General features: G+C 37.5%; 1 protein-coding gene and 1 long non-coding RNA gene across 3 annotated transcripts; one reads left to right on the forward strand and one right to left on the reverse strand.

Annotated features, from left to right (window-relative positions):
* Positions 1–4,495: 4,495 nt before the first annotated feature.
* Positions 4,496–9,020, forward strand: LOC104114421 (uncharacterized). 2 transcript variants are annotated; one of them, XM_018777058.3, is made up of 3 exons: positions 4,496–4,857; positions 5,130–5,315; positions 5,798–9,020. In XM_018777058.3, the coding sequence occupies exon 3, from the start codon at positions 5,863–5,865 to the stop codon at positions 8,854–8,856; it is 2,994 nt and encodes a 997-aa protein (XP_018632574.1). In that variant the 5' UTR covers positions 4,496–4,857; positions 5,130–5,315; positions 5,798–5,862; the 3' UTR covers positions 8,857–9,020. The 2 variants fall into 2 exon arrangements, with proteins under 2 accessions (XP_018632574.1, XP_033516723.1); XM_033660832.2 differs by lacking the exon at positions 4,496–4,857 and adding an exon at positions 4,864–5,023.
* LOC104114422 (uncharacterized) lies at positions 4,514–14,969 on the reverse strand. The gene is made up of 3 exons (XR_690386.4): positions 14,548–14,969; positions 14,076–14,191; positions 4,514–4,598 (listed from the first exon to the last, which is right to left on the reverse strand). It is a non-coding gene; the product is annotated as an uncharacterized lncRNA (long non-coding RNA).
* Between the last annotated feature and the right edge of the window lie 847 nt (positions 14,970–15,816).

Consider the following 15,816-nt stretch of genomic DNA (forward strand, 5'->3'; position numbering starts at 1 on the left):
AAGCTATTTCGGGCCATGTTTTTTTGGATTGACTTGTGTATATGCAGGTAATGTCCCTTGGGGACGATTGTTTAGGGCCATAGAAATCTGTCCTAATTGAATCTCAATACCCTTTATCGCTGATTCATGCGAGTCTACCCTTTGTTGCATTTTCCCGCGGATCCAATCAATTGTTGCAGCATTCTATTGTTGCTGTCTAGCATTCCCTCAAGTTTAGTAAACCCATCATCTGGTCTCATATTCTGTTGTTGTTGAGGTTGTTGATAAGCTAGCTGCTGATTTTGCTGGATGTAGCCCTGTTGCCTTTGGTAAGGCGCAACTTGACCCAGTGGTTGCATAGATCCAGGATTGTTGTTGTTATTGTACTGCTGTTGCACCGGTCTATATTGTTGATTATGTTGACCCTAATTCTGACCACCTTGCCTCTGTCCCCCATAGTTGGCTTCATTATTCATATCTTCCTGATATTGCTGGTTGTCACCTTCCGCACTCCACGAGCAAACATATGGTTGGTTAATGCATGATGTACATATGCCCCCATTAGTTTTGTCAACTATGTGAACCTGCTGCTTCTAGCCTGATTCATCAATATTTTTGGTGATGATACTCATTTGTGTCATTAGAGTGGCCACATTCTCAGCTATAGAGTTATTTGGGTCCAAAACCACTAAGTGAACTACCTGAGTGATCGTAGAGGCTCTTGTCATCCATCTTGAGTTTTGGGCCATCTTATCAAGTAGGATCTTGCATTCTGTGAACGTTTTACTCAGAAATGCTCCACCTGCTGAAGCATCAACATTGGCCTTTAAGCTGTCAGTCAGTCCCATATAGAATCTCTGCCCCAACATCTGATATGGAATACCATGATGTGGACACTTAACCAGCATGCACTTGAACCTCTGCTACGTTTCTTGTAGTGATTCAGTTGGTCTCTGCCTGTAGCTCAATATATCATCAATTTGTTGGGCAGTTTTATTTGGTGGGTAGCATTTGTTCAAAAATTGCTTGACTAATTCCTCCCAAGTAGTGATAGAATTTATGGGGAGTGAATTAAGCCAAGTCTGATCTTCTCCTGTCACTGAGAATGGGAACAACAAAAGCTTTATTGCGTCCGGTGTCACGTTAGGTTGCCTTTGCGTTAAACATATCGACAGGAAATTCTTTAGGTGCTGCTGAGGATCTTCAATGTGTGACCCTGAGAACAATCCCTTGTTCTGCAACAAATGTAGCATGTTGTTTGTGATTTGGAATGATTCTGCTTGTATCTGAGGGACTGCAATTGCGGTTGCCAGATTGTCAGCGGTGGGTTGTACCCAATCATATAATGATGTTTCTGGTACAAGAGGCACCACACCCCGATTGTTTGGTTCACTCTCATTGTTTCTGTTGTTGATTGGATTTTCTATTCCGTTAGCCATGTCTGGTTTGATTTGTTCTGTCGAGTTTCGTTGTTGTTTGCTTTTCTTGTTTACACGAATTAGTACCTTGAAAACTTTCTCAGGATCTGATAACGCTTCGAGAAATTCACCAGTTCTTGAGGAGTTCCTAAGCATGCACCTGTAATACCCAAGACTACAAACGTTAAAATTTCAATGTATTTAGTTTAGAATGAAGAAAATTGACTACACTAAGAATTCTAGCACTTCTTTTAGCTACAATTAATAACATCGTTATTTCCCCGACAACGACGCCAAAATTTGATCATGCCCAACTATGCCTTATAAAAAGGACTTAACGGTCATTGCAAATATATTCTGGCTAATAAGTCCGGAGTCGAATCCCACAAGAAATTAACCTATCAAACACAGCAACTAGACTCACACAAATTCACGCAATCAATCTTCAGAAATATTTAAGTAACAATTTGGGTTTTTATTAACTAAATATTATGTAATGAAAATGTAATAATTAATAACTAACTACGAACGAGTTGTAAACAAGAATTAGAATGATCTAAGGTTGTGATTTCCCCTATTGTCGGAATCTTTTCCGCTACATTGTCTACAAATTTGCCTAAGTCTTCTCTATTGACCATGAGCACTCTAACTGTCGTAACTCTCTTCCGAGTAATTACCACAATTTACTAGACATATTTTCCCGAATTACGCTAGTTGGCATTAAGTACAGCTCACTCAGATCGCACCAATATTTCGTTATCCCTAATCCCACCTTTAAACCTCCGTATTGATCCCTCATATACGTTTATGAGTGATATTATTCAACAACTACTTAAATATGCACTCTCTCCCGAGTAATACATACTAAATAGGCACAGCTAATTGAGGGCCCTTCTATCAACCACAAGAATAATATAGTTGAACAAATAGAGAAAATACTACGGCAAATTTATATTAACGTAACAAGAAAATCACCCTTCAATAGGTTCCATCAAAACCTAGACTATGAATTTAGCTACTCATGATCAAAGTATCAATATCCAAAGTATGTTGTATAATTAAAGTACAAGATAAAGATAAAGTGATGTAGAAATTGTTGACTCTAACTCCCGGTGGTTGTTCTATGAGCTATTCTTGCCTCCGGTTGCAAAAGTCCCTTCAAGTGGAATTTTTAGGTCTATTTATATGTATAGGAAAAAACCTAAACGTGTAGGCCAAGTCCTAGTCAAACCCGGAAATGAATTAAGTCTTCAAAACTCGGATTGGACCTGGCCCCCGGCCTGGCGTCGCCAGCCTAACGCCTGATGAACCTGGCTCCAGGCCTGGCGTCGCCAACCTAACGCCTGGTTCTGCTTGGCCTTTGCCTTGCGTCGTCAGCCTAACGCCAGCTTCAAGCCTGGCATCGCCAGGTTCTCTCATTCACCGCTCCCGCGCACGCTTTCAACTTGTATGTCTCCTTTTTCTTCTACTTTTATCTCCAATTCAGCTACACATAAAATTGACCCTATTACACGCAAATAAGGTGTATTTTATCATTAAAGCGTGTAAAAATACAAGGCGAATAATGTGCTAAACCATGAATTATAGCCACACATCAGTTACTTTATTTTTTCTCTCATCTTGACCTTCTTTATTATTAAATAATTCTATTTTATGTTTTACTCTACCTTTTTATATAATAATTCAACCTCGTATATATCTTACTTTTTCTTTGTAATTTCACAAGTTTATTCTTTATATTGTTGGTGCATGATATCATGAAACGATATTAAATAATATAATCTATTCAATTATTGTATGCATTAAAATGGTACAATACAATACTATACTATACGATACATTATGAAACGATACATAACAACCATTTAAACAAGTTATTATTAGAAATTAAAGGATCATGGTGGGGCGGTTGCTGTAACATCCCAACCCACTAGTGATATTGTTCGATTATGGCCTAGGCATGCACGGTTTTAAAACGTGTCACTAGAGTCTAAAACCTGTCTATTTATATACCCAACATATCTCTCGTATTTTGTCGATGTAGGATTCACCTAGGGTGTTACATACACCTTTCTTTGGGGACTCAACATCCTTGTTGATATTTGCCCCACCATTGTTCAAGGTTGCACGCGGAGTGGCTCTGATCATACCATATGTAACAGCCTAGCTCACTAGTGATATTGTCCGCTTTGGGCCTAGACCAGCACAATTTTAAAATGCGTCACTAGAGTCTAAGGCATGTCTACTTATATACCAAGCATCTATCCTGTGTTTTATCACTAGGTGAGTTGCTCTGATGGTAAGCACCCTCCACTTCCAACTAAGAGGTTGTGAGTTCGAGTCACCCCAAGAGCAAGGTGGGGAGTTCTTGGAGGGAAGGATGCCGTGGGTCTATTGGAAACAGCCTCTCTACCCCAGGGTAGGGGTAAGATCTGCGTACACACTACCCTCCCGAGACCCCACTAGTGGGATTATACTGGGTTATTGTTGGACTCAATGACCTTACAAATGTTTTGAACCCCCTTGACCACTAAGCTATGCTTTTGGGCTGTGTCAAGGGGATTCAAAACATAATATATAGAGGTAAAAAACAGATTTTACCTTAGATATATAGTGTAATTTTTTGCCGAAAGAGTTCGGGTGAACCTTCTTTCGCGCCCCTAAATCCGCCCCTATGTGGGATTCACCTAGGGAGTCACACTTTCTCTTGTAATGCGTCTTATACAACGCGAATTCGAATTAGTCGGGGATTAAATATGAATTTCGGACACTTGGTAAGAAATAAAAAATATATACGTAAAGCTCCAAACCAAATAAAATAAAATGAAAAGAAAACTAAAGGAGAATAATGAGACCAAAAAGATGAGAGAAATCCACTATGTTACATTGTTACTTCACATTTTGCACAAAAAAAAGAAAAAGGTGGTTTGTGATACATGTACTAGGAGCAGTACTATAGTTGTAAATCCAAAGTGTGGACTTTGGAAAGAAAGCTTTTTGACAGCAGCACCATTCCTCGTCAGATCCGTCCTTTCTTGTTGGGTCCCATTTTTGTCAAACCTCACCCCCTGACACTCCGCCTACCCCCACCCCACCCCAACAATCAAGAAACATAGCAGCACTAGTACAGTAGAAGAAAGAACCCTTGCCCGTCTCTAACGGTGCTCCTTTATTCTTGTCAGCCCATATTCTCAGTACCCTCTGGAAAAAAAAAATAAGACACAGAAAAAACAGATTTTTATAAGTTTTATGTAGTTTTTACACATACCTATGTACTAAATATGAACTAGTTGGTAACAAGGGGTAGTGTGAAAAAGAGGGAGCTTTTAAAGTTCTATGTACAACTTTAAGTGAAGTTGGTGTCTTAGTAAAAACAAGAAAAGAAGAAAAAATATAAGGAAAGAAAGAAACAGCTTCATTGTCATATCAAAACTGAACCCTTTTAGTTATTCTTGAAAAGGTAAACCCATTTTTCCATCAATCAAATCTTTAATCTTTTGTCACTCCCTTCCCATTTTTTTTTCAAATTTTCTCTCTCTCTCTTTCTCTTAGTTCTCTGCTCCATTGTTGTGTATTGCTAATATTGAACTCACTTTCCTCTATGTGACTTCTTGATCCATGTCCAAGTAAGTAATAGTATGTGTTTGTTATATGTATATACATTTTAAAATATTTTTTTGGGTAGTTGATGTGTTTGAATATTCAGACTTATAGTTTATATTATTTTGACAGGTTCAAGAAGATATATTGATTGTGGTTGCCACTTAGATTTCTATTTTATTTGGATTAAGATTGGTTCAAAAGAATGCCCTTTTGGGTTGATTGAGGTGAAAAGATTGAATCTTTGGTGCTCTTTTTGGTTGATTGAAGTGAAAAAGATTGAATCTTTGGACACCATTATTGATGACTGTGGTTCAAGTAAGTATGTTGGATCTGAGTTCTTGTAAAATTAGAGGCTTGGATTATTGAATTGGCAAATTGGTTTGTTTTAAGAAATTACTTTGTGGTTTTAAATTCTTCGCCAGATCTAATGCTGCAGATTTAGAAAGGCTCTTTGTTTCCTCTCTAGGTTTTGCTGTTCTAGTACAGCATTGATTATCTTTCTTTGATTGCTAAATAAGGATTCTTGAGCCAAATGACAAAACAGTATAAGTCATTAATGCTTTTACGTTAATCTAGATATGGCATTATTTTAACTAATTCCCTATTTTCAGTATGGTATCCTGCATTTCTTTTGTGTTATATGTAGAGATTCTTCATTTGAAAAAATAAAGCAATCTTCATTTGGAAAACCTACTTTAAAAATTATGCAGACCTTTGTGCTTGTGGCTGCATATAGTTAGCAGTTTTACACGAGGAGATTGTCCCTTCACTGACATTTTGATATTTTCCAATTTCAGAGGTTATTTGTTATCCTGGAATCCCTGAATTTTCTTGTGTATGGGAGTGAGTGGTAGCTTTAAATATGGATCTCCGGGATGAAAGCTCCAGATTTGGCTCATTACCAAGCACGGCGTCAAGAAACTTATCTTCGTCATCTTCAACCTTCTTTTCTGCGAACCAGTCGCCCTTCTTCTCTCCCAAGTCACCCAAGTCCCTGATATCAACATATTCGGATAATCAATTTCGTGATAGCGATGTTACTTCTGGTGCCTTAGATACTAGTTTGGGCATTCCGGGTCCAGAATCATTTGCAAATGCCAGGTTGTCGGATGCTTATCCCGTTGCGTTAGCTAGTGCAGTTAATGATCTTCAGAAGTTGGATTTTGCGTCTTCTTCGACGTCAATTTCTAAGAGCACTATAGCGAGTTATAACATTGGCCCAGAACATGAATATTTGCGACCTAGAGGCAAGCAGAAAAAGAGTGGGAGAACACAGGAAACTTGTGTTACTCCAACATCAACTTCCTCCTTATCCAACAGAGTGAGGAGCTGTGATGTGTACATTGGTTTTCATGGCCGCAAACCTTTACTGCTCAGATTCATGAATTGGCTCCGTGCTGAGTTAGAAATCCAAGGGCTAAGTTGCTTCGTTACTGACAGAGCAAGGTGCCGAAATTCCAGAAAACATGGCATGGTTGAGAGAGTAATGGATGCTTGTACATACGGAGTTGTGATCTTAACAAAGAAATCGTTCAGGAATCCATATACCATAGAGGAGCTGCGCTTCTTCTCTAGCAAAAAGAATTTGGTGCCTGTGTACTTCGATTTGCGTCCAGAGGATTGCCTTGTTCGAGATATAATTGAGAGAAGAGGAGAGCACTGGGAAAAACATGGTGGTGAACTTTGGCTTCTATATGGGGGATTGGAGAAGGAGTGGAGAGATGCCGTCAATGGTCTTTTGCGTGTCGATGAATGGAAACTAGAGGCTCATGATGGCAGGTGGAGGGAATGCATATTGAGGGCTGTAACCCTATTGGCATTAAGGTTAGGGAGGCGAAGTGTTGTGGACAGACTGTCCAAATGGAGGGAGAAGGCAGAAAAGGAGGAGTTTCCTTTCCCTCGAAATGAAAATTTTGTTGGTAGAAAGAAGGAGCTGTCCGAGCTCGAGTTTCGGCTTTTTGGTGATGTTAGCGGGGATGCAGAGAAAGACTATATTGAACTAAAGGCTAGACCCAAGCGGAAGAACGTGACAATTAGTTGGAGTCGGAGCAACTCGATCAATGAAAGACGATTTGAGCGGCCTAGTGACAGCAAGAAGAAAGGTAAAGAGCCAATGACATGGAAGGAATCTGAGAAAGAGATTGAAATGCTAAATGTTGAGGTTTCTCATACTCAGCAGCATACACCAAAGCAAAGGAATACTAGGAAGCAAGGAAAGCGAAGCAGATCCTTGAAAGTTGTCTATGGAAAGGGCATTGCTTGTGTATCTGGGGAGCCAGGAATTGGCAAGACAGAGCTACTGCTCGAGTATGCATATCAATTCCATCAGCGCTACAAGATGGTCCTTTGGATTGGAGGTGAAAGCAGATACATTCGACAAAACTACTTGAACTTGTGGTCGTTTTTAGAAATTGATGTGGGGGTAGAAAGCTCACCTGAAAAAAGCAGGATAAAGAGCTTTGAAGAGCAAGAAGAGGCTGCTGTAGCTAGGGTTAGGAAAGAACTTATGCGAGACATTCCGTTCTTGCTGGTAATTGATAACTTGGAGAGTGAAAAGGACTGGTGGGACCACAAACTTATAATGGATTTGCTTCCCCGTTTTGGGGGTGAAACACATGTTCTCATATCCACGCGTCTCTCTCGGGTGATGAACATGGATCCAATCAAACTTAATTATCTGTCAGAGATTGAGGCAATGTCTTTGATGCAGGGCGCTGTGAAGGATTACCCGATTGCTGAAATTGATGCTTTGCGAGTTATTGAGGAAAAACTTAAAAGACTGACACTTGGCCTTGCTATTGTTGGAGCTATTCTTTCTGAACTTCCTATAAATCCTAGCAGGCTCTTGGATACCATCAACCGTATGCCTTTGAAGGAAATAATCTCGATTCGTCGGGAAAACCATCCACTGAGGCGAAACAATTTTCTTTTGCAACTTTTTGAAGTTTGTTTCTCGATATTTGACCATGCTGATGGACCAAGAAGTCTAGCAACAAGAATGGTTCTCGCAACCGGTTGGTTTGCTCCATCATCTATTCCAGTTTCTCTATTAGCTCTGGCTGCTCACAAGATACCGGAGAAATACCCACGAAGGAGGATATTGAAGAAAGTTTTATGTTCTTTAACTTGTGGTTTCTCATCATCATATGCTAGGAAATCAGAGGCAGAAGCATCTTCTCTTTTGTTGAGATTCAACATAGCAAGGACTTGTAGAAAGGAAGGCTACATTCAGTTCCACCAGCTTATCAGAATGTATGCTCGAAAAAGAGGGGTCATTGGAGTTGCACAAGCCACAGTACAAGCTGTTGTTAGTCGCGGTTTAATAGCCCAGCACTCTGAACACATATGGGCAGCATGCTTTTTGCTCTTCGGATTTGGGAGTGACCCGATGATAGTTGAGCTTAAAGTTTCTGAATTGCTGTTTCTCGTGAAAGAAGTGATTCTACCACTTGCCATTCGAACATTTATCACATTCTCACGCTGTAGTGCTGCTCTAGAACTTCTACGGCGTTGTACAGATGCATTAGAAGCGGCAGATCAAGCATTTGTCACTCCTGTTGACAAGTGGTTGGATAAATCACTTTGTTGGAGACCTATCCAGACAAATGCTCAATTAAATCCTTGCCTTTGGCAGGAACTTGCTTTATCAAGAGCGACGGTGCTCGAGATCAGGGCAAAATTAATGTTAAGAGGTGGACAGTTTGATATCGGCGATGATTTAATCAGGAAGGCTATTTTCATTAGAACTTCAATCTGCGGCGAGGACCATCCCGACACCATATCTGCTCATGAAACTCTCAGTAAACTTACAAGACTCCTTGCTAGTGTTCGAAATCATACATCAAATAGAAGTTAATTGTTTTAGAGTAGTTTAGCCAGAATTATAGAGAGTTATTGGAATAAGCTGGTTTAATAGTTCAAAGGATAGAATTTTTTATATTAATGAGTAGCCATACATCTTATTCAGATTATTTCCATGTCTTTTTGGTATGCAAATATCATTTCCGTTTTTGTCTCTGATGTTGCTATTCTTATCCTGCTTCCTGTTTATCGTATGTCTTTTACTTCTGCTTTCTGTTTGTTAGATCTTTCTTCTATTAACAGGGTTTGGAAATAATGTACTCAGCCACTGAAATTTATTAATGGTTAGGTATTCCATTCTTAGAAGATTTTATATCATTATCCTCTTCAAAAGGAAAGAATAGCTAAACCCAGCTAATTTAGAATTGAAAGCAAATGCCAGTCTCCATACTACTTGTTACTTTCTTACGTTGTTACCCGCAAAAGAAAGAAATACTTTTTCCTATCACGGAAACCTGAATAGTATAATACAGTTTCTTCAAGAACTTGTGATGTATGGCTAGTGTGAGAACTTGGCTGGCGTAGATAATATGCAGAAGATGTTCAGCACCTCGAGACATTTCAAAGTAGCAAAATTTGTCAGAAAGTCAGAATCCTTTCACTTGAAATGAGCAAGGTTTTGGGTAAGACTTTATCACCATAATATTTGCTCCAAGTATGTTTCTATTCCTTATAACTGTTGCTGCTAAGTATTATCTATGCATTTTGCGAGATTTCCCCATCTCTGTTTCCAAGACTCGCTAAATGACACTTATCAGCTAAGCCACACAAATTGGAGATGTCTTGCTAGTTGGTCGAATTCTTATCTAGTTCTATCTGGTCTCTGAAAGATTTTTTTACACTTGGATTGAAAAATAGTTAATTGTCTTTATACTAGTCTTCAATGTCTCTAGAATTCCAGATAAGATATTAGATGCACTGTCAGGATTATATTTATAACTTGCTTGATTTATCTTGAAAAGCAGCTGGTTCTTAGATCTTGTGGGACCGAGCTTTAAGTGAAATTCTGTCCAATAACTAATAAGTAGTTCGATCAAAGACTAGATTTCAATAATCATGTTTTGAAGGGTCAAGAAAATGTGCTGCGGCAAGTGCATTGTTCATGCAGACTTAACTGGCTAAGAAAGACTCCCTTTTTGTTACCAACCTTCTTCCCTTGCTTGGTGTTTTAGGTCTTCTTATCCAAGCGGACACTTTCGAATTATTTATCCTTTTGAGAAACTTTTCTTTTACTAGACATGCCCAAGTCACTATGAGATAATTCTTAAACATGCTACAAGTTGCTATTAAACATTATAAGGTGAAGGCATAGCATGTAGCTGCATTATTAAAAAAAAATTAGAACAATATCGGCCTTTGCAGTACTCTTCTTTTATTTGGCTACAAGGAAGTAAATGCGTTGTTCATCCATTCTTTAATGTTGACATGGAAGCCTATACTTGTCGAAGATAAAAGTAGTCGTGTGCCTTATCTGTGACTTTGCTGGTGTTTTGTATCAGCTATTGTACTTTTACCTCGATGTCATTTCAGGATCTTTCTGGATAATTCAACAAGACCTGCACAGTTTATGGCTCTTGATATTGGTCACTATATCTCTTATTAGACAGTTTGGCCAGTCAAGCACTTAAGCCTGTTAGATTGCTTAAACATTTTTTGCTGACTGACCGGCTATCATGGCCTGAGCCGAGGGTCTACCGTCTTAAAGGTAGGGGTAAAGTCTGCGTACACACTACCCTCTCCAGTCCCCACTTGTGGGACTACACTGGGTATGTTGTTGTTGACCGGCTATCATGGAGTCACAGGAGTCGGGCTAGAAAAGGACTTGTTTAGTCATTGCAATATGATTTGGTCTTATGCTGGATCCAGAGAAGGTAGTTATGTGGAATTGTTGGCTTTACTTTCTATAATCAGTACTGGATTCTTGTTTTCTGTTCATCTAACATCTTCTTTTGGTTTGAAGATTAAACGGTTGCTTCATTCTTACGTCAAGATGGATTACTACCCCAAAGTTCCGGTGTACAAAAGTTGAGCTGAAGTTGCACTAGAGCTTGTAGAAAATATGAACATGGGCATTATTATTCAAGAGATAATAGCTTAAGAGTGAGGTTCTCAAATGAACATCGGAACTTGGGACAACTCCGCGGATGGTCTTCATACAGAACTTCAGAAATGCATGTTGTTGGTCTCAAGCAGTCTTCTAAGCCACCTCCTTTTCCATCAGAATCCTAGGAACAATGCCTCCTTCCTAGGATGGCGACATCTGTATAATCTGCGATTCGATATCTGCACGAGGGAATGAGATGAACAAGTCCTACATGCATCACATTATCTGCCATTATTATCTATCCAGATATGAATCCAAGGCTTGGTTTCTTTGCTCTTGCTGAATTCTTGACTAGAAATGAGCATGGCCATCATGTTGATAAAAACAGATCAGTTTGAGGAATTTTTGGTTACATGTCAGCATGGCATATGAGCCGAGGGTCTATCGGAAACAATCTCTTTACTTTCACAAGGTAAGGGTAAGGTCTGCGTACACATTACCTTCCCAGAGCCCACTTGTGGGATTACACTGGGTTTGTTGTTGTTGGTGGTATTATGTCAGCAGGGCATATGGATTGATGAAACAAGAATGGCTGATGTTTATAGCTTTTGTATAGTGCTGCTTGAGGTAGTCAGTGGTCAGATGGCAGTAGATTTTCGACATGAATTCTTAGGGGTCGTTTGGTAGGATGTATTAGGGAAAATAATACATATATTAGCTTTGGTATTATTAATCCCTTGTTTGATAGTTTTTTTCAATCTATGTATAACTATTAGTTATACACCTTATTTAGTACTATTCTTATACATAGCAATCCATGGCATTCAATACTATGGTTTTTATTAAATGGATAAGCATGTACAAAGACAGAACTGCCATTTCAAAAACTTTAGTATACTAAATCAAACAGTCGATAAGAAATAATCTCAGCATAACTACTCCTAGCATTACTAATCTCAACAATACATATACACCCTTTTCAATACTGTTCTTATACACCCTACCAAATGGCCCCTTAGTATATTAGAGATACAACCACTAAGAGTATATTAGATAACTTCTACTGTTAGATAATCCTCAGGTACGGAGTATTTAATTATTATGATTCAAACATAGCATTTATGATATCGATGATTCTCTCTTGTTTCTGTTTCCTTAAACTTTTGCATTGCAGTTATTTGTTCCAAAGAAGGATAGCTTCTTTATGTAATCAATAATACCTATTATCAAATATTTAAACAAATGAGTTAATTCATTATCTTCTTTATTCACGTTCATTTGTTGGGGTTGGGTGGCTGGGATTTGGATCAATGAGAAAAAGGGAAATTTGTTATGAAAGGATACTAAATATTTAGGTCATTTATAAAAGTTAAGTTAGATAATAGATGATACAAGATTTGAGAAGATTATAAATGATCACGTTCGACAAGAGGTGCAATTAACGCACAAAAAACAAAAAAGAAGAAAAAAATCGTTTGAGATAGTTTGACCATCTTGAAACTAATACAGATTTAACTAATAAAAAAGCAAACAATCCCACAATCAGTTAGTTGGGATTAAACTAGTTAATTAAACGGTAAATGGTATTATATAATCAACTAGTTGGGATTAAATTATTTGGTATCAACACGAAATGGTAAATGATAGTTGTCAATCTCAAAAATCTGATTTTCAATATTATAATAGGTGGAATAATTGTCTCCGTTTCTATCACTAACTAAAAAATTGTTATAAAATTTTGAATGTCTTTAACCCGAGTAATTAATGAACGTTACTGCAACTAGAATTGTTATGATTCCTCCAATTATGAATATTTTTCACTTTTCAATTTGGATCTTCACTGGTATTTTTAACAGGACCAAGATTGCCATTGATTTCTTTAGCGCACACCTGCGTTCGACTTGATTCTATACAATAGCCAATTCAAAGTTGACAATATTATCGCACTACCTTTATGAGATGGAATTATCGAGCTTACTCTCGTCTTATTTGTAGTATTTAGAAAGAATGTGGTCATGCATATTGTTTACTCCAACTATTTATACTTCAACTTCTCCAATGTATATGTATGAAAATTTATTCTAGCATATAACTATATATGTCACCCCTGAGAGATCAAACTTTTAACATACAAACCCTCCACTATCGGTTTTTACAGGAAATTAATATTTCTTTTTAAAACCAAACACAAAATATACCCTCGACTATGCAACTCGTTTTCAACAAAATTTAAGTTTTAGCACGTCTAGTTTAAAAGAAAATATAAACCTACTCATCCACTAGGAAGTAAGAGATTGTTTGATAGGGGAACAAGTTATCCCAGGAATATAATACTGGGATTATAGTAATGACAGTATTATTTAGTGAATATATTTTTATTAGAAAATGGACACGTGAAGGTGGTCTTCTCTTGATTTTTGGGGACTATTTGTATTTGATTATAGTCCAAATAGCCATCCAAGAAGCAATAAAAATCTCTCCCCGCTAACCTATCAAGCATTGATCCATGAAAGGTAGGAGAAGTGGTCCTTTCAGCCTTTGAGGTTGCATTTGTTTAATTTCCGGTAATCCATGCACACTCTCTACCCCATCATTGTTCGCATTGGAATAAGCTTGTTCTTCTCATTTGGCATCACTGTTAGACCACCATTTTTTAGAACACTGTTGAACCGGGCTCATCCATTAGCTATCTAGAATTAGGTAGATAACACTAACGTTCAAACATTTGATGATTTCTTTTTTTCACTACCCCTTGCATAGAAGGATCCGGCCTTCTTTTATGTTTGGTTCATTGGACTAAAAATACAATATATGGAGCATAATATAATCATGTGTTTGGTGTATACTAGATAAGTCGGGATAAATATTTATTTTTATTTTTAATTTTAACCTCGGACTTTGGGGGAAGAGTTTTGGAGACGAGTATCTTTGTCATTTTAGTATTTATTCCCGGATTAATTATTCTACCCTCAGTATGAGATAAAATAATGCCTAATTGATACAAAGATTGACCAATATATCTAAATCAGTAAAGAATAAGCATTTCTCCTCATCAATAATTCCCTTAATCCGCCTGTTTAAATCTATATTTTCGTAATTTTTCAAATTGTCATTTCTTTGCTAGAGGGAAGTAGAGAGTGAAAAGGCACCTCATACATTTGTAAACAAACCTGGATTTGATAAGACTGATATTTGTAACCAGTATTAAGCCCATTCGTAGTAGATATAGCTTTCAAAGTTTGTTCATCTTCAGTAGAGTTCAAAAACTTTTGATTGACCATTGACACTGAAATTTTGATACAAAAGAGAATTACTGCACTTGCATTCTTTTCTACTCAAAGTCTGTTGATTTGCAAAAGATGAACTAATGATCATGCCACAAAATAAGAAAAACAAGAAGGCAAAGGATACAAGGAAAAAGTTTTTTTTGTGTGTGTGTGGAATGCGTAGCGTTCTTTTCCACATAGTAAGAAGTGGGTCAATATTTTTTACGAATCTTCAAAGTATAAAAATGGCTTAAAGAATTACAGGTAATTTCATTTTTTGCGTGCAGACGATGACACAATTACAAGCTCTTTCCAATCGAATACATAAGCAAATTAGAGATACATGGATCGAAGGAGGGGAGTTAAGACCACTTACGCGTGAGAGGCCGCCGAATCCAGAACCGGATCCAATTTCGGTAGCCAGCGCGCCGCCACCAGCAGGATAATTTTCTGTTTCTTAAAGAATAATGAACATTGGTCGTGTTTTTTTCCTTTATTTTTTCCAACTTTTTTCTAGGATTTGTTTCGCCGTAATTTTAGACAAGAGTAAGTTGCTCTAGCGGTGAGCACACTCCACTTTTAACCAAGAGGTTGTGAGTTCGAGTCACCCCAAGAGCAAGGCGGAGAGTTCTTGGTGGGAGGAAGCCGATGGTCTACCGGAAACAGTCTCTCTACCCCAGGGTAGGGGTAAGGTCTGCGTACTGTTGTTTGTTGTTTCGCCGTAATTTCCCAAACTAAAATATGCCAAGGGGTGCTACAAAGTTGCATTGCTCGACAAGAATCATGTGACTTGGCTGAAGACCGAGATAAAATACCCAACCAAATCTGCTTCACCACCGTAGAAACAGGGACGGCCCAACTTCATTAGAGGCCTAAAGCAAAATCTTAAAAAGATATATATATATATATATATTATTTAATGAACATCGTTTTTAAAAAAATTTAGACAAGTAAGGATGTAGAATTAAAAAAAATGAGAACTTAGTTTTATAAAATACAGAAAATTAAATGAATTTAGCGTTGATTGCATCACAACTGAAATGGGAGAACCCAAAAAACATAAGTGACTCCTTTTTTTTTAGTAAGTCCCTTTCTATATTTGGTAACAATTCAACTTTAGATTTTTCTTTTTACCATTAATGAGATGATTTCTAACCCAAAAACTTCAATGATTTATTTAAGATTACAAGTTTCAAAAGCCTTCCTTTATTTCATAAAATCCATGTCCAGTCAAACACTTTCATATAAATTGGGACGGAGAGAGTATAATTTATGTAAGGAAAATAAATAATAAGTTAGATTCTTAGATATAATTACGTGACCAACTAATGAATAGAGAAATATAATTAAGTAAAAAAGTAAAATAAGATTGACAGAAAACTATTTAAGTTATATTAATTAGAGGAAGAAATCGAGTTATTAAAAATTAATCTGACAATAAAAAAATAAATTTATCAATAATAAAAGATAATTATATAAATAATATACTACTATATATAGAGAATACTAGTAATTTTGGGGCCCTTAAATTTTTGAGGCCTAAAGCAAGTGTTTCACTTGCTTTATGGTTGGGCCGCCCGGCATAGAAAACACGCACATTTAATCTTTCAAAGAGGCTGCTAATTTTGCAATACCTCCGAGGCTC

Source organism: Nicotiana tomentosiformis, chromosome 8 (assembly GCF_000390325.3).
Source record: "Nicotiana tomentosiformis chromosome 8, ASM39032v3, whole genome shotgun sequence".
In the NCBI taxonomy this organism is placed as follows: Eukaryota; Viridiplantae; Streptophyta; class Magnoliopsida; order Solanales; family Solanaceae; genus Nicotiana; species Nicotiana tomentosiformis.

What these genes read in the sequence shown, in the direction of transcription:
- LOC104114421 (XM_018777058.3), top strand. Translation starts at nt 5,863, where the DNA reads ATGGATCTCCGGGATGAAAGCTCCAGATTTGGCTCATTACCAAGCACG.